The sequence below is a fragment of the Coloeus monedula genome (genome assembly GCF_965178545.1).
Source record: "Coloeus monedula genome assembly, chromosome: 12".
Taxonomy (NCBI): domain Eukaryota; kingdom Metazoa; phylum Chordata; class Aves; order Passeriformes; family Corvidae; genus Coloeus; species Coloeus monedula.
The window spans coordinates 10,190,866-10,213,245 of record NC_138792.1 but is presented as its reverse complement, the minus strand read 5'-3'; the positions used below and the strand labels follow the sequence as shown (position 1 = coordinate 10,213,245).

At 38.6% G+C, this 22,380-nt stretch overlaps 1 protein-coding gene across 2 annotated transcripts in view; it reads right to left on the bottom strand.

Moving 5' to 3' along the window:
- TENM1 (teneurin transmembrane protein 1) overlaps positions 1-22,380 on the bottom strand; it is a gene marked incomplete at both ends in the record, with an annotated part of 234,187 nt that overhangs the window by 138,224 nt on the left and 73,583 nt on the right. For both annotated transcript variants that reach the window (XM_082289581.1, XM_082289582.1), the window contains 2 exons: positions 1,676-1,914; positions 14,127-14,367. In XM_082289581.1, the coding sequence (XP_082145707.1) occupies positions 1,676-1,914; positions 14,127-14,367 (480 nt within the window). The remainder of the gene's footprint in view (positions 1-1,675; positions 1,915-14,126; positions 14,368-22,380) is intronic.

Here is a 22,380-nt window from a genome sequence, read left to right as displayed (position 1 = left end):
TAGAAATAGTAATAATTTATAAAATGCAAGGACATCTCCATTTTGCCTGCTTCGGGCTAAATGAAGCAAACACGCTACATCCTTGTGTTACCAAGATATGATAAACAGACACATCTACAGGAGAGTCACAGAGAGCTTTTTAATTCATGGTGACAAGGAGTGCTTCCAGCCTTCTCAGGCTGATGACATATAGCAGTATATCCCTAGAAAGTTACAGAAATTTCAGAGACAGACTGAAATCTAAACAGGGATGAAAAAGGCAGTGCTTCATCCAGATAAAATCTAAATGGTGTGGGTGGGATAGTATGTGCAGCAAACAGATGAGGCTGCAAAAATGATACAGCCTGTCCTAACTGAGGGCATATGCTCACCAGCTGTTATGTAAATCTGCAATTAATGGAGCTTACGAGATCCTCAGGTGCTTTCAAATCCTCATGCACCAGAAATGCTCAAATCTGCTTTCCCATATGCATTAGGTGAGGATGTTAGGAAAAAATCCCTCCTGATGAGCATCTTGCTGACAATAATCAAAACTTTGTCACTATGGGACCAAAAAAAGCCTCAGTGGGTAACAAGAAATTACTGAAATTTTAATAGTTTTCACCACTGATACATTTATTCAGAGAGTACAGAAAATCAGTGGCCATTTATCAGTTTGGAGGTATCTGCACTTGTATCTCTGACAAGTTTTACTAAGCATGAACTGCACTCTTTCAGGCAAACCTGGAATTATTCCCATTCAAGCTATAGGGTTATTAGGGATACTTTGGTCCTGCCACCTGTGAACTGCCATCTAAAAGTCCAAGTGTGTGTGTGAGACAGCAAAACGAATTAGATTTCCCTATGCTTACAAAAGCCACAGTCACGTTCTTTAATATTTTCAATTCAGATTGAAAACCCCATGAAATAATTAAAGTTCAGGCTAAACGTTATGTAGGAAATCACATAGAATTGCTCTCCTATGTATGATTGTAACACATTGACTTCAAGCCACCTCCAATATACCTGTCCTCAACAAAAAAAACCAAAACAAACCCAAACCTGGGGAAGACCTTTCTAGCTACTCTGATAAACCTGTCCAGTATATTTTGCTAACAAAATGACTATGTTTATACTGTGTAACCTATTTTTTGAACATAAATTCAATAAAGGGATAACAAAATCTATCTTAGACAACATGGTGTGAAACTATTTTTAGAGCTGGCTGTCATTCTAGCAAATGATAAAACAATTAGGAGGAAAACCGTGTAAGACTTATATGGTGATGAGACTCAAGAAATTAACTAAGGATAGCAAGGCAAAACACAATTAAACATTACCAGTCTCTCCAAATAATTCTTTTAGAGCAATAATGTTGTAAGGCGTAATATGAAAATCAAATGTTTAAGAAAATATCACAGCAATTAAAATCAGTAGGAGTCCTCTGCAAGTATAAACATGTAATCTTGAATATTTCTTTCTCTGTTAGGCAGCATCAAGGTTAACAGAGTAGAAAGTTAATGAGAATTCCATGTTTAACCTTTAGCCAGTGCAGTGTTTTGTTCACCAGGATTTATGAAACACCAATGGCAAATATTATTAGTAAAACATGATTTGTGTTAGTGCAAAGCAAGCAAGACAACAGGGCAGAGGAAGTAAAAGAAGAATTCAGCAGAGGAAAGGAAGCAGGGCTTACCGATGACATAGGCGAGCAACAGTGCCAGGGTCACTGTGATAGCAGTGGCACTCAGAGCTGTGCACTTCCAGTTGCAGCACCTGTAAGGTTTGTTAAAAGTGAAGGCAGGTCTGGAAAAGGTACTTCTAGGAAGAGGCCTAGGAGGTGGAGAGTAAACAGTATTGGATGTTAAGGGATAGTTCTGACTGGCTGCACTGAAGATAGCTGAAGACCCAGATCCATGTTTAAACAGGAAATGCCTACAAAGAGAAGACAAAGAATGATGTAAAAACCACTCTGTGATGTAAAAAGCAAAAGGAACTACATAAGCACTTTATAGTAAATATTGCATATAGCCACAGAAAATATCAAAGACAGGGGAAAACGTGTATTTGAATATCCTCTGCAAGTTTTTTAACCACACCACAAGATGTCCAGCAATGTTTTAGTGAAACAACATAATATAAATGAATTATGAACTATTTTCCCCATGTTTCAGAGTAATGCTGAGGGAAGGTTGTTTCTCAGTACTGCGATCCTCCGAGCTGAGCAGCCCCTGTGTGCCCTGTGTGACAGAGACATGGGAACTGTTGCCAGCAGTATCTCCTCCATCCACACCTATTCGGTTTATTCACCTGGAATACCCAAAAAATGCTAAAGCCAGTGCCACTGTGAACATTTATTTTTTACCATGGAATATAGGAAATTAAAAAAAAAAAAGTGACTACTTAGTCACCTGATCTACAAGGATAATCCATTCTGAAGAACTGTAGTTACTATAGAGGTGAGCACAATTTCTTTACTGTTCTTAATTGAGCTATTTTGAGAGCAGTTTTTCTTCAAATGCTTTTGCCTACTGCAGTGATTCTCAAACATACTAAGAAAGAATTCATTTGGAGACCTATTTCAGCATACTTCGCAGGACTGATTGCCTTCAAGAAAAAATAGCAAGGACTTACATTAGCACAAAAAATAAGGTACAAAAATGGGCCTTGCAGAACAAGCTCTGGTGCTGAAGTACAGAGTAGTTTTTGATAGGAGGAAGGATGGTTTTTCAGGACTGGCAAGAGCTCTCCAAGAGAATTTATGAAAGGTTATTTAATGTTAAACAGTAACTTACTGTGATATGTGCTCAAAAATTGTGGCAAAAGGGCTAGTGCAGGGCTGCCCATAACAACCACATATTCTTTTGGAAACACCAGTTTTCTTTGGTCCTTCTTTCCTTTGTTATATCTAAGTGAGCAAGCTTCCCCAGTGCCCTCTTTTCTGACAGATGCACCTCTCAAACTCACACCACAGCATGCACCCAAAGGAGTTTGGAGTATCTTGGTGTTCCTCTGGCTCAAGCCATGAGGTCTGAGTTGAGAAAGCAAGTGACATGGTCCAGAATCTTCCCAATGGCAAATGTGCCTTAACGCCTTCAGCAAGGCACAAGACAAGTTTTTGAAAGCATATATGGATCAATCAATCCATGCTGGGAGAAATTCTTTGATGAATACACAGTGGGATGTACGCAATCTCAAACACTCGAGAGTATGAAACATTGTTCTACTGTGACATTTGCCTTTAAGAATATTGTAAATACATGTTCCTGAAATGGTAATTGCTAAAACGGTGTAATGCGTATGGTATTATGTATTTACATTATAAGATTTTAAAAGAAAGGTTAGGGTTTTCAAAATGCCAGATTATAGAAAATAAAAAGGTATTACAGAGCAGTTTTATCCTTTAAAGAGCCCTTTAGTTACACAAAAAAGCAAATGAGAATACAGGTTAGCTTGCATTGCAGTTTACAGGGCCTGTGTATCACGAGTCTTATGACTAAACCACAAGAATGAAATTTGAGTATTAGTTACTTCTGCTTCCTGATTATTACCCAAATGAATTGCACTTGGACAAAACTGGACATCTGACCCTGACTGAGTACAGCATCCTGGCAGTACATCAGGTAACTCGTTCTAGTTTTCCTTCCCACTGACTTTCACAGCTGTAGATATACACATTAGAAAGACGGCATTGCTCTCCACATTGTAACGTTACCTCTAAATATTTTAGTTCAAAAATTATGAACTCATATACAGTAAAATAATAAATTTAAATCAAGTAATATAACTGTTTACAGGACTATATAAACCTGCTTCCTTCCTATCAGGCCATGAGAGCACAGCTGGTTATTCTGGATTCAATGCTTTGTTGTCACACATGAAAGCTTTTGCAAATATGTGAAGTTTTACTTCTCAGTCAGCAGTTAACAAGATACACAGTCACTTAAGACTTTTGGCAGGAGAAAATGTCATGCCAAAATTCCTACTGATAGTCAAGGAAATAGAAGCAGAATCACCATATAACATAAGACATGTTATTAGATATAAGCATATACATATGAGAAGTATGTGTGCATATATACATCCACACACACATAGATATATATACAAATATTACAAATATAAAAAGTCAATTGTTCTTTACACAGTTTACATGTTCAAGACATAATGACAAAAACCTACTTATTTGGTAATTTCTCATTTAAATTTTGGAACTTACAGAAAAAAAATCTTGATTTTGGCAGTATTGATTGTCCTTTACGGTGCATAGCTCAAAGGTATCAGAGGTAAAGGGAAGGAAATGCTGAACAGAAAATTGTTATTATTAAGGCTCTAACAACCTGCAATCAATAGCCAAGAATAATTTCATACTTTTGCACAGGAATTTATGACAGGGGCTTGATGATAGAATGCTACTGTGCAGAGGTGCTTCTCTATTAGCAGAAGAGTGCACAGAACCTGGATCCAGCTCACTCTCTTTTGGACAAATGACTCCATTCACACAGAGGAAAATTTACACTGCTCTAGTTTGTAATAAAACTGAGATTCTGAAGCAATGGTACACTGAAACTGAGCTAGCAGTGAAATAATGTTGAGAAAATGTTTAAAAAACCCAATTGTTTACAGCTTCCATTTTTGGAAGAGTATATTGAGTACTCAAAGACATTTCTATAGAATTTGAAAAACACTGGTGGCACAAGGACAAATTTCCAAAGCCAGACTGTGACTAGGTTCTCATAAACTCAGATGACTCCTCACCTGTCTGAGCATACCATGGTTCCCAAAGGACGTCAGGACATGCTAAACTGTTGCTATCAATTCTATAAAATCAGGCTCTCTTTTTAAAGAGCAAAATAATAAAACCTGCAGTTCAAAAGTTTAGATGCGACTGCAGCTGATGTGTGCTTTAATATTTGATCTAAGAGAAAAGCTAAAGCCTGGGGTTTTTTTGGTAAACTGGGAACACAAGAAAAATCAGTGCATTTATAAGGATGATTGATAACACCACTCCTTTCAAGTGGAGAAAAACGAAATGATCACAAAAACATCAAAAACATCCATAAAAGAAGATGATAATATTCTCTTAAAAAGAGAAATATAGGACATAATTTGTAAGGCATTTCTTGGTGAAATAAAAGTCACTTAATATTATTACACTGATAACTCCAATACATAAATAAATATTAAAGCTCAGTAATAACTTCACATGTAGAAGAGGCAGTTGGAAGGCATTTCCTCTTTGAGGTAACCACAATGTCTCTTTGGCTGTTCATCCATCTGTTCATTTCTACAAATGTAAAACTTTTGAACTTTGAATCCTCTCAAGAGAAGTTAAATGGAAGAAAAAGATCCTACCAGGACCAAAGCCCTCCACAGCAGCAATGAAAGCAGCGAACCCCCCAGTGAGGTTCCTTTGCTACACTGAGCTCTTTGCCCTCTCCACCCACCCGTGCCCAGCACAGCACACACTGCGGAGCGAAGTGGAACCACGGCTGACGAGGAGCCACGTCTCCACTGCCACTGACATCCCCAGTAAAGATGAAAGGAAGGGGCGCACTGGGAAGTTCAGCTGACACAAGGCATGAAACTAAACCTATTAGTCCTGCTGATGGCAGAACCTCTTTCATTCTGTGGAGAAGCAGTTTCCCGTGGCTCTTCCAGGTGCTCTTGTTTAACCTCAGGAGGAACGGCAGATAACTCCAAGAGCACAGTTCGTACAAATGATGAATTCTTAGCTACGAGAAGGTTAGAAAAAGGTTCATTTCTTTACATGCCTCTCCATCATGACATTTCGTTATGTACTTTTGGCTTCTTATCTGGAACAGCAATTTAAGTCTTATAAAAGCTTGAAGCAACATCCTGACTGAATTCATGTGGCAATAACATAATACTATTACAGAAACCACATTAACCCCACACAGAATGCTGTAATTCAATTCTGAGAAAATATTTTTATATCCTGATACTGTAGAAATGTCCCTCAACTTTGTCAAGGGCTATCACTTCTGTAACTTTCTATGCATTAACTCTGTGCCAAGCATCTGTAGGCCCAGACCTTCATTTGTTCCTATAATATGTTTTCCTTCCACTTCCATTAAAAATCATGAGTTTGTAAGAAGAAAAAATGAAGAACAAAAGCGGACTTGAAAGGGAGCCAACAGCTATGTTAGAAACACAAATCTTGGTATACTTTGGCCAAAAAATTAGTCTGCATTTCCCCTGGATAAACCAAGTAGGAATACATTTGTACCTGTATATGTTTCACATTTAAGAAATAGTTACCTAAAGCATTACAAATTGCTGCAAAGCTATGTGATAGAAAAACCTAAGAAGACTTCAGTTCAACCATTTAAGTTGCCCAATTTCTTTTCAACTGCATTTTATAGCTGCATATAATGTATGTAATTGTATATCTATACTGATATTTAATTGAAGTAATTCCTTTAGGTATCAACAGAAGTGCAGAGGAAATTTTTAAGAGGCATAGCAGATGAAATATAAGAAGGATTCTGTTTTTTGGCACAGCTAGAAAATATATAGAGATGGTACCCAAAAGGGATTTGGAACAGATACGGTTGCCCATCTACTTTGGCAAACACTAAAAAGAAGACATTGGTACCTGCCCATTTTAAGTCACTTAATATTTCCTGTGACAGTAGTAAGAAGCAGAAATTAGCTCTCTCCTGGTTTTCTATCCATTCTACTCTACTCAAAGTGGAAGGGGAAAGAAGAGGACACTTCTAAACTTACATACTAATCAGAATATATTTTTTTACAAATCTCCCATATGGCTCTCCACAAACTATTTAGTATAAAAACAAGACAGCTATTATATATATAAAAACCAAGACACCCACTTATCACAAAGACATATACACTATACCCTCATCTTGAAAACCAACCCAGGAAAACTGTATTTGAATATTAGACATGACTTGTAATTATAGGTAGAACTGACCTATAATTTTACAGCCTTTGTTTCACCTTTTTGTGTACAAGAACTATGGGAACAAGGACGGTCAAGGGTGAAGGAAGGGAGAAATGGCCATGAAAACTACTTATCTAATTTATTTTATAATTATATTTTTACATGTATAATTGAAATAAAGTTGAACTCCCCCAGAGATTTGTCTTTGGGAACAGAAGCACTTTGTTAAAATTTCCTCTTTGAGCTGGACTTGCTTTTTGAATCATTCACATAGAATCGTTTCCCTTTCTTCACCCATGTTTTCTTTACATAGCATCTGAAAACTGAGCACTGTGACCGTGGATGTAAATGGAATCTGTATCCCTCACTTTTTGCTTCAGTACTGAACAACAAGTGATGCGATGTTGACTCTCTTGTCTGTTGTTGCTGTAGGCAAGCTAAGCTTGTTAAATAGGTGACTAAACTTACAAGTCTCTGGCAGAAATCTGGGACAATAATTATATACATACAAGACGGTTCCAAAGTCAATCAAGAACGACTTCTATAATGAAACCGTTGTCCAAAATACAACTGCTTTCTGGATTCATTGGCTATTTAATGAAAAAAAAAAAGATAAAACAAAAATTACCACACTGAGGACATAAATTCCTCTTGCATATACCAGTATGGGCTTTGTTACTCTGATACATGGTGACATCTCTACATTAATCCAGTAATTTTCAAAAGTGCTTTTCTGTGGCTTAGAACTTAGCTGTAGCACTCCAACTCAAACAACAGCTGAGTAAAACTGAACCAATGCGCACAGAAATTTGTGATGTAAGGACGGAGAAAGATCGTGGCTTGCTCGATTTTTTTTTCTTCAACAAATTCTAAGATCATTTTGTGGAAAATATGAAAAATGGCAGTTACAATAATATTTATGTAAGTCATAACAGTAGATAGTATTTGCAGAGTACTTTGAAACCATGAATCAAGAAGGATAAAAATCCCAATATTGTAATTTTATTACCTATATTCTGTGGTTGGAAGCATGTCTTAAAGAAAGGAATGAGTAACTGAAGTAGTTGCCCCTTGGTTCTCTCGGCCACTGACGTCCTCCTATGAATATTCATGCATATTCTAATTGACTTTTGTTACCAGCATTTCAGTCTACTTCCAAGTACCTACATGCATATGGTCTAATCCAAGCTGTACAGCTACTGTGACAAACAAGACAAAGTCTACTTGATAAGAGATGTATCACATTAGCTACATAAATACTATTTAGTCTTTGAAAGAAGCTTTCTTAGAAATAGCTGTCCAGAAAATAAGAGAATTTCTGGGCAGTAACATTACACATACATACCTGATTTTTTCTGAAATGAAAAGGTAGAGTTGTTTTCATGTCTCTGACCCCTCCTCACAGCCTAGACCCTTTGTATTAACCTGTATTTATTGTTCTCTTTCAAAATTTAGATTCAGTCTGTTTCTGGTTTTGTAAATGGAAACACTATTTCATAGAAAGCTAAAAGGCTGCTTGCTCACTGGTGGCCATAAAATCACAACACAGTTTTTCTTCTAGTTATAACTTTATATACCATCACATTATTCAAAATAATGAGCAAGGAGCATCTGCAGTGTGATTGTTCAAGTTACCATATTTAGCCTCCATAAAAAACCCTTACACAAATGCTATCCCACTATTCCAGGGAAGCCCACACCCGAGCTTCTCACAAAGAAAAAATACAATAGAGTGTATTAACAATTTAAATTGCCTTACTGTCCTTAGTGACTAGATCTCAAATGACTCAAAAGCAGGACCCTCAAGAGCCATTGCTGCTGACATTACAGTTGTACTTCATTGTAGCTGACAAATGTTTGTATTTTTATTTCCATAAAGGACACCTTCATTCTTGCATTACTAAATTTAAGGTCATATTTAAAGCTTTTATTTTAATTTCATGGTCGTATTTACAGTCTTCAATTTATCTTTTGGAATTCAGAAGACTGAAATATTTTCAGATCTTTTCTGCTGTGCAGTGAAAACACATGGGACTCAGAACGAATTTAAAACCCTTGCCATGTGTCTGTTTTTAATATGGTCAGCCTGTATATATGTTGATTTATTGTTTAATTAGGTAGAAAATGAGAAAATACAAGAGAAATGTCATAACAGCAAATATTGGCCAACATAATTTGAAGGAAAGATCATAAAGGAAGCCCTCCCCTGCATTTACTCTTGGAATAGCCCCAAATTCGGTCATTTAACTCAGGAATAGGCTCCTTTCGCAAACAAGTTCCCAATGAATTGCATTGCTCAAGTAGAAATTGTCTCCCTGTTTGGTGGCTTATGACCATTAACACCTGTCTGCCTTGGGAGCTGTAAAAGCTGCTCTGTTTGCTATGGAAACACGGAACTGGGAAAAAAATCAAGGCACAAAAGTGCTTTCTGTGTCTCTGCACTGGAGGCAAGATTCATAAGATCCACAAGATGCTCAAAATGCAGAGACTAAGGAGAAAGATCAAACCTTCCAAGATCTCACACTGAACTGTGTATTTCTAGATATATTTTTATATAACTATTTTTTGCTTTTAGAACCACTCCAGCTTACACAGAAACGGACTATATACTGGTGTCTGTGATTTGAAAGGCTATCAATGTACTTCCTGAAGAGAAAAAATAATTATGAGGTTGATTTAAAAAGAACAAAGCCAATCCATAGTACAGAATAAATCTCTTGCCTGTTGTAAAGACCTCCCCTATACCAAACAAAAATATAACCACGATATTTTCAGGAATACAAACACAGCTAATCATACACCTTAAATAACTATGTAACACAGAAACAAATGATTCCATCTATATGATGATTCAAATACACTTCCTGAACTACAAAACTCTCAAAATTATTCAAGTGTTTAGAGACATAATCAAACTTTGAAATATTGCTGAATTTTGTAACTGAAAATAAAAACTGCCCTGAACCCCAAATACTCCTCTTATTATTCTAGTACTTCAAAGTTTTATATAAATTAATGATAATTGAATCTCAGGTTTATGGTCTGGTACCTCACTGTTCCCTTAGAGGAGCTATTACCATGGTGATAAGATTGCTTAAATTAAGCTGTCTTTTTCCACAGGACTTGGCTCATTGCCAGTGCAGTGAAGGGAGATTTCAGTCCATTCAGCACAGCATTAACCTTACTGCCAACACTGCTAAATAGGCTAGAGGAACTAGGACGAAATTTGATTTAAAAAAGGAAGGAACAAGCAAATATCTTAAATACTGACGCACGAAGCAGGACTAAAACCCCCAATTTGAAACAAAATCAAAATTAGCTAAATTTTGAGATTTAGACAGAAAACTTAAAAATTTTAATGCTTTTGTAATCTAAGTCAAAACTTAACTCAGAGTAAGTGTGACCAATGGTTTATCCATGAGGGAACTATAACAGACTATAAGGAGGGTAAGAAAAATGTCAGGTAAAAATCCCTACTTAACATCTAGATTTTACTTCATATTTGGGGGTTTGATTGAAGTGGGAAAATAAATAGCAAACAGCAGAAGAAACCCCAAAGCAAGATATGGAAACAAATACCGAGTTAACTAGCAGGGCATGGAGTAAATGAAAAACATTCCTTTGAGTTATCAGGGTTTAATACTTAGTCCATAAAAAGTAGTAAGTTATGTTCAGATGGGGTTGTCAGAGATAATGACAATGTATTACACTGTAAATCACAAGATTTGAAGTATTAGAGCAAAGTATCTATGAAGCCTGACAAAACAATTATTTTAGTGGAAAGGAAGAGAATAGGCAATAGGTTGCAAGTACTTTATTCTGGGGGAGAGGGAAAAAATCAATTTATGTAAGAGCCCAATAACATTATCCTAAAGAAGAGAATCAGTGTTTCCCATGTTTTTATGTGTTGTGAGAGATCGTTGTGGTTTGTTTCTGGCAATGCTTAAAAATTATTTCTCTGTCTGACAATGAAATTACTGCATGTTCATAAGTAATTTTAATAATGGCTATGTTTATTTTTCCAAACTGTGCATGCATGCATAGATGGAGCCTGCATTTGCATCTCTGGGCACATTACAGTGCTGAAGGCTGCAGCACAGTCACCAGTTTGAGCTGCTATGCCTCCTACAGGTACAGCTCTTCTCCAGTTCCTTCAGCAGCAGGTGTTCGGTAACAAGTCCTCTGAAGTCTTAAAGCTGTTCTTAATTCTTATTTTTATTTGGGTTGCTTACAATCAGAGTAACTGCCAGAGTTAGAGAACTGGCCTTGGCAACAACATACAGACAGATTAATTTTAGCTTTGACAAAAGCTGGTGTGAACTTAACAAGTAATTTCATCTTTCCAAGTCAGTCTCATCATTAAACACTTGCATTAGTAAGCTAGGTCCTGAAAAAACTGCTTTGCAGATCAGTGCATGTAACACCTCTAGATGAAGCACAAAACAAAATTTCTGATTTGCCCTTTTCTATAAAAATATAACCAGGTTTTACTGTACAAGAAAACTTTCAAACATATACACCACAGTATATGTTTTTACTGCAGCCCTCTGCCATCTAATCTAGGGTTTCAAACTCTAATTATGTAAGAGTACATGTTTAATCTGAGCACTGCAAACATTTTCAGAAGTACAGAATTTTCTTTAACATAAATATGACATATTATCATTATGAGCAGACTTATAAAGTTGCTTCATTTCTGTCATTTCTGACTGTTTTACAGTCCCATGATTAGCTCTAGGAAATCTTTTCCTGTCTGAAAATTCTCTAATATTCCATGGCAGTAGATAAAACATCAAACATATGTTCTGTTTATGGATTAACAGATACAGTTGGAATAGATGTGTATTCTGATTTTTTGCCTAGTTGTTACAGTAGGGAATATATTACTGTCTAAGTCTTCTTTTTGATTGCAAATGTTCCAAATGTAACAAAAAATAATCTGCTTAGACATATTAGGTATGTAGATATTAGCAAGATTGCTATTATTAAAGATTTGGCACAGAAACATATCTTTGATATGTTTCCCTTTACTTTGTAGGATTATTTTTAATGGGCAGCTAAAGATTAATGGAGAAGGAAAGCAAGGGAATCCAGATGTTAGGCCAAAGCCAGTTCAATTCTAGCAGAATCATTCCCTGGTAAAGGAAGGAAAAACAAGCTGCAAGCCCTTCATTTTCTGTAAGGCTGTACTGTGCACTATAGACTTCTGGGAAGTGGTAAGCACAAATGTTTTTATTACAGTGTTCCCCTGCTACAGCACTTGTCTGCACACAAACTGCAGATACATCCTGGCAAACAGACTCACTGATTTTCCTTTTGGATTATCCAGCCTTTCAGCCAGCTTTGTGACAGGCTGCTGGGAGCAACCAGCGGGGGCATGAAATCAGCTGAAACAACCACTGAAGGGCTGGAATGTGGAAAATTCCCAGACTTTGTGAATGACTAACGTGTAGCCCATAGGATGTTTCCCAGTCTGAATTCCTAATTCACTGCACAGCCCTTTATATAATTATAGACAGAGCTATATATTTCTTTATTTGTCCTTTATGAGAAGCTTCAAATCTGCAAAATATAAGAAGAAACCAGAAAAATTAAACTGAACTCAAAAGAAAAATAAACTATATTTTGCCCCAATGAAGTCTGATGGAAATGTAGTGAACAGGGATGCAGAGAAGCTTAAAAAGATCTACCTGACTGTTAACTGATGAGAACTAAAAGTTAATGGGACAGAACACCCAGAGATCACCTTTCTTGCAGCAAAAAGTACACATAGATATTGATACACCAGAAACAACAAAGATTTATCTTTATAAAGGCTGTGTAAGCAGAAGCTTCTAGCTCCAGAAGGACCAGCTGAAAAACTGTTGCTTATGTTCACTTTTACAGAAAAGTTTTCATCCTCCTTGATTCTTTTTGATATTTTTCCTTAAGACAAATAAGGAAAGTTTTATTTCAGAATGAATTGGCATATTCTTCAATCCCAACTTAATAGCAGAACCAAAACTTGACACTTCTGATGAACAGCAGTCAAGTGTTTAAAGATGTATATTAAGATTTATTTTTGTAATAAAATAAAACCAATCTTCTTATAAAAGAACAAAAACTAGATTTCAGTGATTAATTGTGATAACTGGGCCTTGGACATATATGTTAAAAAGCCCCAAATATTTCTGTGCATAATACCTTATATTTTCTGGATCCAATTAGGTGGATGTCAGAAATTTATCTGTTTCACCAAACACAACTTGCATGAACTCTTTCACTTTTTGTGCTTTAAAATGGCAAAACTCAAAGGAAACCCTAGTTAAAACATCTTGGTGCTTAGTTCACAATGAAGAAGACTGAAGAAAATCAAGATCTAGTTTTAAAAATCAAATTAGCAAACACAGCTGTGGTTGAAAGTCATCAAATTCGCTAATACTTATCAGGAACAAATGAAAAAAAAAGCTTATTATAGCCAAAAAGTCAGACGAAATTGTGCAGAGCTTTGGGTACTGAAATTAAAGTTGCCTGAATACAGAACGTGTTTGCTATCAATTGTTCTTCGGAGTAGATTATTTGTGTAAATTGTGAATGATCCTGAAGTTGAACCCTCCCTTCCTCAGCTCCCAGAGGTAAGTCCTGCCATGCCCAGCACCTGGCTCAGTATCGTTTCTCCATTGCCAAATGATTATCAAATTATATTCTTTGGCTGTATATGCTATAAAGTATTTAAATACGTATTGAGGAAAATATTATTTTAGTATTATTTCTGGTCTTTTCTTATCCACAGGAAAGCTGCAGCCTGACTAGAACCCCAGCCACTCCTGACTCTCTGCGACTCCAGAAGTGCCAAAGTACACTGATTAAACCAATCTTCTATTTGCTGGTTACAAAATGGTCCTGGGAGAATGTGAGAGGGCAGGACAAATACACAAGCACAAATCCTGACTGCACACAACCATAAAACACCACTGTAACCCACACACCTTAAAGAAATTACTACCTTTCAAAACTTTGAAAAATGTGCTTTTTTGAGTATTAATGATCTAGATGAATCAAGGAAATAAGGCCTCACGTGGCTACTTGGGATGGCCTCAAAGCAAAACACATTGGCATGTCCTGAACGACAGACTTGTAATTGCCCATCACCAGCTCCTGTAATTGCCAGGCCTCCTCCCTATCTTATTTCTTTTTCTCTCTACATCTGAGATCCGCTGTGCACAGCCTTGGTCCACACCTGGTTTCCAGTGGTATGTTGCTGTTCAAGACCCAGCTGTTATGAAGATGCACCGAATCTTGTGTACTGGTGGGGGGCGTGGGGGCAGCAGGGCTGGGCTGGCTGCGGGTGGTCATCGATCTCCTCTGCAGGGAGTCGGCTGAAGGAGGCGGTTTCCTGGCGCAGGTGCAGGCGTGCGGTGGGGGAGGTGGCGGAGGCAGCGGTCTGAAGGTGAACTGGTTATGTGGGCTACCAGGCATATCTGAAACAACAAGGAAAAGACAGTGAAACACACGGAGGGTTATTATTTTAGGAAGATCAAGACGGTTTTTAAATGATGTTATGCAGTTAGTGGTTCATTTACGTTCATCTTAATTAAAAAAGGAAAGAGGAAACTGTTGGGGCCCTCCCCCGCCATGTAGCCCTGGCAGAGGGGCCCTGAGGGCACAGACACGGGGTTTCCCTGCCCCTGCTCAGCCTCGTTCCCATTGGTTGGTTTGTGTTCCCTGCGTGGGCAGAAGGACCCTCGGGTCCCGTGATTGAGGAGTTCCTTGGCAGAGCTCCGACCATGCAGCTGGAGAAATAAACGTCTCTGAAACATCTACCAAGAATCTGTCCATATATATTTCTTTTCACGGGCCTTGTTGTATGGTACGCGTGTTGCAGTATCCGCACTGTAACAAATGGTGGGAAATGCTGGCAAGACACTGATCCCTAAGGACAGAAGATTAGTGAGTAAAAAACCACTCTAGATCTCCCTCTTCTCGCCTTGGTTTGGATATTCTCTCTAAATTATGGAGGAACTGTGGAAACACTCTTGGCTCTCAGAGCTGCATATGGACGTTTCTCTTAAACTTGGGAAGATTCTTGAACAATGATTTGTAAATTTTAGCTTAATTCAAGCTCAAAAGGAACTGAAAGACTTCCTGGCATGGTTGTTTAAGAACTTTTTCTATGTTTCTTGGGATTTAATTCTTACCAAAGACTTTTGGACAGTTAATTTCTGAGTCAAAATATATGCCAATAGAAGAATATTTTCATGAATATTATTTAATTACCGAGACTGTTGAGCAATGTCAGCTGTGTCCTGGCGAAGCAAAGCCTGCCTCAGGGACTGTGCGGCCTCGGCCACATGGACCGAGCTCTCTGCAAGCAGCAGCGAGGCAGTTCCCGCGTGCGGGCGGAGCCAAGCGAGCTGCAGCATTGGCAGCAGAGCGAGGCGGGGCGGGAGAGGCGCGACCTGGCCTTGCCTGCCCGGCCCCACACAGTGTGTGGTGGAGTGAGCCCCATGAACGCCCAACTGAGAGGGGCGATGCGCGGGCGGCGGCTGGCGGCGGTGGCGGTGGAGCGGAGCCAAAACGCGCACTGGAGCAGGGCGCGGGGGAGTCATTGCCCGGGGGCCCGGCCGAGACGTGGGTGCAGCACCTGGCATTGGCAGCGAAGCTGAGAGCAGAGGAGACGGCGTGCAGGGAGCTCAGTGGTGCGGCCCGGCCCGGCCCACGCAGCCCCGAACGCGACCCTGGGAAGAGCGCGCAGGCACCAGCAGCCCCGACAATTCCAACACGGGAGCGAGCAAAAGAGAAAGCAAGAACGCAGCGAGACAGGAAATAGCAGCAACTCGGAAAAAGGAAAAAATCACCGTAGCTAAGGTTTAAGGAATAGTAAAATGGTATAATGTTAAACAAAATTATGGTTTTATAACAAGATGTGACAACCAAGAAGACATATTCGTTTATAGAACTGCTATTAAAAAGAATACCCCTGAAAAATGCATCCCAAGCTTGGGAGATGGAGAGGTGGTGGAATTCAAAATTGTGCTAGGGAGAAAAGGGTTACAAGCATCGCAGGTCACTGGGCCTGATGGTGTTCCTGTAAAAGGCAGTATATATGCAAAAAATCGTAGTCATGTTAGACAATATCTCCATTATAAGCCCCCCTTACAGTCTCCCTTTCCTAATCCCACCTTTCCCTTTTACCCTATGTCCTATTACCCCCAGTGTATTCCCAATCTGTTTTTTCACCCATGGTTTCCCTCACAAAACCACGCCTTTGCCAACTGTTTCCCCAAAAATCCCCTTCCAATGCCGAGTGGGGGATGAAAAGGGGGAGGGAAGAAATTAAACCCTCTCCTGCCTCAGTTTCCCCACAAAGCATGCTCAGAGAGTTCTGTCTCCCTTCTGTCAGCCTTAAGATGTTCCAGAGAATCTGTATGGACATTTAAAGACTCGGGAGGGTGGCTTATTTTGTTTTGAAACTGTCCTTGTTATCTCATTTTTATCCAGTTGTTTTCAATGTTAAGTTTTAAATCCCTTTTTGTTAAAAATAAATGGGTGAAATGTCAGGGTCCCTCTCCCCGCTGTGTAGCCCTGGCAGAGGGGCCCTGAGGGCACAGACACGGGGTTTCCCTGCCCCTGCTCAGCCTCGTTCCCATTGGTTGGTTTGTGTTCCCTGCGCGGGCAGAAGGACCCTTGGTCCTGTGATTGAGGAGTTCCTCGGCAGATCCCGGCCGTGTGGTCGGGGAAATAAACATCTCTGAAACATCTATCAAGAACTGGTCCATAAATATTTCTTTCCACAGGCCTCATTGTCTGATACGTGTGTTGCAGTATCCGCACTGTAAGAGGAGACTAAACTCTTGAACTGCAGGAGGACAGATTTACATGAGATATTAGGAAGTAAATCTTTGTTGTGAGGGTGGAGAGTCACTGGAACACATTGCCCAGAGAAGCTGTGGCTCACCCATGCCTGGAAGCGTTCAAGGCCAGGTTGGACAGGGCTCGGAGCAACCTGGTCTAGTGGAAGGTGTCCCTGCCCATGGCAGGGGGTTGAAACTAGATGATCTTTAAGGTCCCTTCCAACCCAACCCATTCTGCAATTCTGTGATACAGTTATTATTGGGAATAAAGCATTGTGCTTTATCATGTTCTTAACCCTGCTTCCTGTAAATGTGGCTGCAATATTTGAAATAATTTAAAATATAACAGTCTACTGAAACAGAGAGTATCAGATACAGACACACCCTACAGCACTGTAATTCAACAACAACAGCAAAACAAATAAAAGCCAAAAAAAACAAAACGAAAAAAGAAGGTGGTATGACATTCACTTAATTTGTCAGGATTTTTTGGGAATGAAGGTAAAGAACAGATAAATTGTCATTGAATCGCAGCACACATACCAACTGATTTCACAAGGTATAATTCTCATTTAAAACATCTATGAGAAATAGACAGTATAAAAATTAGTCTTGCACTTCAACTTGAGAGAGAAAATGACTAAGTCCTACCACCTAATAAACATCTTTCATAAAACAATGCTAACATATTTCTGGAGTCTGTTACTGCATTTGTTAAATGAGAGCTGAGAAAAAGTCTCTGAAACACTAATGATCCAGACACCCAGAGAAAAGGTTTTATGGCAACTACAAGCAGGTGAGCTGCCTGGGAGCTCATAGCCACTGGACCAGTCTGAGAAGGGGACAGAGTCAAAGAAGCCTGTGATGGGTACCCAAGGCCCTGCTCCCTGTGCTGCCACTGCCTTATGGGACCCTCAGGTACCCCAAAGGGATGCTGTACCTGCACAGGGTCCTGTCCTGTGCTAACAAATGCTGCTGCATGGCTCAAGGTGGCTCAGCCTGAGCCACTGAGCTTCAGTCCTGCAAAGGACAATGAAGACACAAACATGGTGCAATGGTACTTTGAAGGAACAATAAAACCTTGTTTTCTCTACTTCCTCAAAGTCTCCAAAGACTCTCAGTACAGCCAGATACACAGCTATGGACAATAGCAAATGCTTTGTAAAGAAGACAGTGGTAAAAATTGCTGCTGGATTGAGTGATCTGTGAACTTGTTAACCTGATACTCCTCCAGCTACTTCACCTCAGTGTCTAACGCAGCTTTATCCCATTTCTGTACTGACCCTCACTCTACCTTTTACCTTAGCAGATGTCCAGTTAAATTTGCACAAATCCAGCTGCAGCAAAGCTCTGATGAACCTGCAAAAATTCCCTGCAAGGACCTGTTGCCATCCATTTACAACACATGCTTTCTTTACATTATGACATGATGTGTCTTCAAGGAGAAAGATGAAAGTGCATTCCCTCCTTTCCTGAAATGGCTTGTGGAAAAAACCACCTTTTTCTCCATGACAGTTCCAATTTATCCCAACTGGAGAAACCAGGTGTTCAGTGCTCCACATAAGCTTTTCAATGCTGTGGTAAGCAAAGCTGTCACGGATTTAGCCCAGGCTTAATCCTTTTAATTTCATTGATCTTTTATCAAGGCAGCATTCTTACAGTTGCACTAAGGTTTATGCTGTAATATTCATTTGCATATACAAGAAAAGCATTTCTAAGCATATTAGAAAATTGGAGACCTCAGTAAATTAAATCAATGGAGTCAACAGTCCAGGGCTCCAAAATAATCTGCTAAGGCACTTTCATATAATAATTAATCTAGGTAAATCCTGTACCCGCTATTTTAGAATTGAAAGCTATTCGAATTTTGCACGTAGTATTTGATGTCCAGCATCCTTATGTATTTGATCAATGACATTTCCTTACTTAAGGTATCAATCTTAAATCCACTCTACAGAAAATGCTCAGGATTATTATACAACCTATAATTTGCATGACAAGCCATTTCAATGGTTAAGGCACTGTCCTGTTAGAAAAATGCTGATTTTTGCCAGGATACACAGTTACACTCTACAAGGTACATCAAGAGCTATGCAGTAAATGCTGAGCAGCCAAGGTGACTGCTTCCCTAGGCATTTGGGAAAAAAACTTGTATAGTCTACATGGCAACCCATCTTTTAGTTCCCTTCTTCCCCTTTTATCTATCCTGTCCCTATCCTGTCAATGGCACACAATTGTCTGACAGTTTAGTTTGTTCCATGCAATAGACTGGTTCTGCTTTGTGAACCATAAAGTCTCTCTGGCTGGTAGGGTACCTTATATCTCCCAGTGCAATTTATCACAATACATCAACACATCAGATTTCCTGGGGGGATTCTTTTTTAATTATCACACTTGTCACCCTTTCATCTAGCTACTGGCATCACAGAAAACCTCACATTGGAGCCTGATTGTTTTGGCGATTTAAAGTCTTCTTCATCAGACCCTCATTTCAGTGAAGCACTGCAAACTAATTATGCTGAAATCAACCCGAGTTTCCAATTAGTTTTTACAGACTTTCTACTTTGGCAAAATTGTTTTTATTTTGCTTGAAACTAAGTCTATATCTCATTATTTTTATAACACAAAAAATGTTGCTTGGGATATAAAACAGCATTAAATCTAAATATGGACACTTAGGATTCTTCAGGACTCTAAATAAACCGCAGACTATGTAAAATAACTTACTGCAAAATCATTTAAATACCTAAAAGGGCATATTACGCAAGATAATTTGTCTAAAGCCAACAAGTTTCCAAAATGTACAAGACTGATACAGGAATTGGCTTACCCAATGCTATCTGTAACAACTGCTTTTGTTTTTAATGGCTGCTAATAATGTTCACATTTTCTAATTCTTGTACATAAAAAACATTTATGCATGTTATGCAAATACAGTGTTATTTGTTTTCATTGGCTTGATTGATATGACAGAAATTTCCATTCATCTGAAAATGTAGCTATATAACATTATTTCAGCTCAAACTTTACACTTGCAATAATTTGTTTCAAATCAGATTTCCACCTGAGGAGTAACCAAGCCACAAATGATTCTCTTGGTCTTCATTATTGGCCTTCTCATCTGCATTTAGCTCATATTTTTCCATACAAAAGAGGCTGTTTAGAAAATTTCTAAATTCTTTCCTCTGAAAAGTATTTTTTTTAAAGTAGTCCTCTCCTTTCAGCAGAGCACATTGAGAACTGTGATGTTTCCCGAAGACAGTCAACGTTCCAACTTGCACATTCCCCACCCACTTCAAAAACTCTACTCAAACTTCTTTCTACATGTGCTTTTTTTTTATTTTTAGGGGTTTTGCTTTCATTATTCAGCAACAAGAATAACACTGTAAGTGCTAACTTGATTAGTTCGTCTGCTTTGAGACACTTCCCAAAATCCACGCACTCACACCAAGAGAAACTGCAGTAGGGATGGCAGCTGGAAACAAGAAAATCTTGCCTTGAAGTTCTGCTAGCTTGAAGGAGTTCTACTTTCTCTCTTTCCTTTGAAATTTGAAGGAAGAAGTTCTTTTTCTCTCCTGAATGTTCTTCTTCTTTTGTTCTGGCTTGCTCTTTTGGACAGCCCACAAACAGCACTGAACATGTGCTGCTCCATGGCAATTGTGTAATGGAGCTTGGTACTCCAGTTACAGAGCACAGACGTCAACAGCTCCTCTTCAGCTCATGAGTTCTACCACTACTGCTTTTCCTTTCAGGACATGAAATAATTCAGATCCTGCTTTTTTAATAGGCTTCTGCTTTTCAGAAAGTCAGTTAACTCAGGAAATTCCCTGGCTCTGCCATGGTGGTTGAGCGCTGCCATTCTGTTCAAAAGGTATTGGATGGACAGACCAGAAGGATGGACAACAGAAGCATTAACATAAACTCATTTTTCTTAAGAGTCAGGGTAAAATGCCTTTGTAATCATAAACATGTAGCCAAATTGCTTTACAGACTGGCAAAAATTAAATAAACAGCTTAATCAACTAGTTAACACATAATTTACAGTTAGTTTTGAAAACTAGCCAAGCCTTGGCAGAAATATTTTCCTAACAGTTCTGAAATATACTTTACTATACTTTTTGGATCCATATAAAAGACAGGGTAATTGAACTGTTTTATCATTTACTGCCAAGGCTACAATAGCCTGTATTGTTATTAGGTGAAGTATATCAGAGAGAATATACTAAAATGTAATGAACCATAAAAGGTTTGCATCTAACCTGTAGTGCTTTTGAAATATTTTCATTTCTTTCAGCTCCTGAATTTATTATTTCTTGGTATGTTTGGATTTTTTTTTTTTTTTAATTTACTGGATGTGTCTCAGTAGAGTGTGAATTAGCTGGTAATCCATTATTTAATGAATGAAATAGCAACATATGTTCAGGGAGTTTAATTTAGTTTATTTAAAAGTTCTGTGGGTATACTACCGCTCAGTTACAAACCACTCTGCGATTATTTTTTAAGCATGTTTAGAATTACAGAATGGTTTGGGTTGGAAGGGACCTTAAACATCTAGTTTCAAGCCCCCTGTTGTGGGCAGGGACACCTTCCACTAGACCAGGTTGCTCCAAGCTCCATCCAACCTGGCATTGGACACTTTCAGGGATGGGGAATCCACAGCTTCTCTGGGCAACCTGTGTCAGGGCCTCACTACCCTCACAGGGAAGAACTTCTTCCCAATATCTGAGGTAAGTCTGCTCTCTGTCAGTTTAAATCCATTCCTTTTATCATTGCATGCCCTTGTCAAAAGTTCCTCTCGTGCTCTTATAACCCCTTTATGCACTGGGAAGTTCTGTCAGGTCCCTCTACTCTGCATAGAAGCAGTAAGGACTTTTTATGATGGCAGCACTTCCTTTTCTTGTTCCTTTTCATGTTTTTAAATGCTAAATTAAATGCTAAAATTGTCCTATAAGACCTAAGTAACTATATTTTATAAACACTCATACTGGACCTCATTCTAGAAACTTTTCAAAAACGTAATTACCCAGTTTGGAACACCAGAGGAAAAAGGAATGATGGGACCATCACCAGCAGGTCTTTCTTTAAAACACTCTTTTTTTTACAGAAGTGAATGTTTTATACTTCTTTAATTCTGCTTAAAACAGTCTCTTGTGATATAGCACTAAACTTGGCTAAAGTTCCTTATGGATTCCACATTTATTTAGATAGTCTAACATGAGCCTGGGATTTTCCCATATTTTAATTTACACTTTTGATTAACTTCTAACAAAAAAATACTGTATTACTTGTCTACTAGAAAATCTTCACAAGTCAAATAGTATAAGTGGACTTTACTACCTGCATATGAAATTGAGTATAAATGCCTTAAAAACCGTAGCAACAGCGAGCATAAGGAATTTTCATCATCAAGACTTCTGCATTTGCCAGTAATTTTCCATTATCGTTGCACATCAGGATGGTAACACTGCTGGGCTCCACTTCTGGTAAAACTTCCATTAGTGGCATGACAAAAGTGAAAAAAATACTAGAGATCTCAGCGTTTTTGAAAATAAATTTTAAGCGTCTCGAAGGGTCTCTGCAGACAGCTATTCTTGGCTCAGCTGCAGAAAGATGCGGGAGAATTTTATCAGGCAAAAGAAC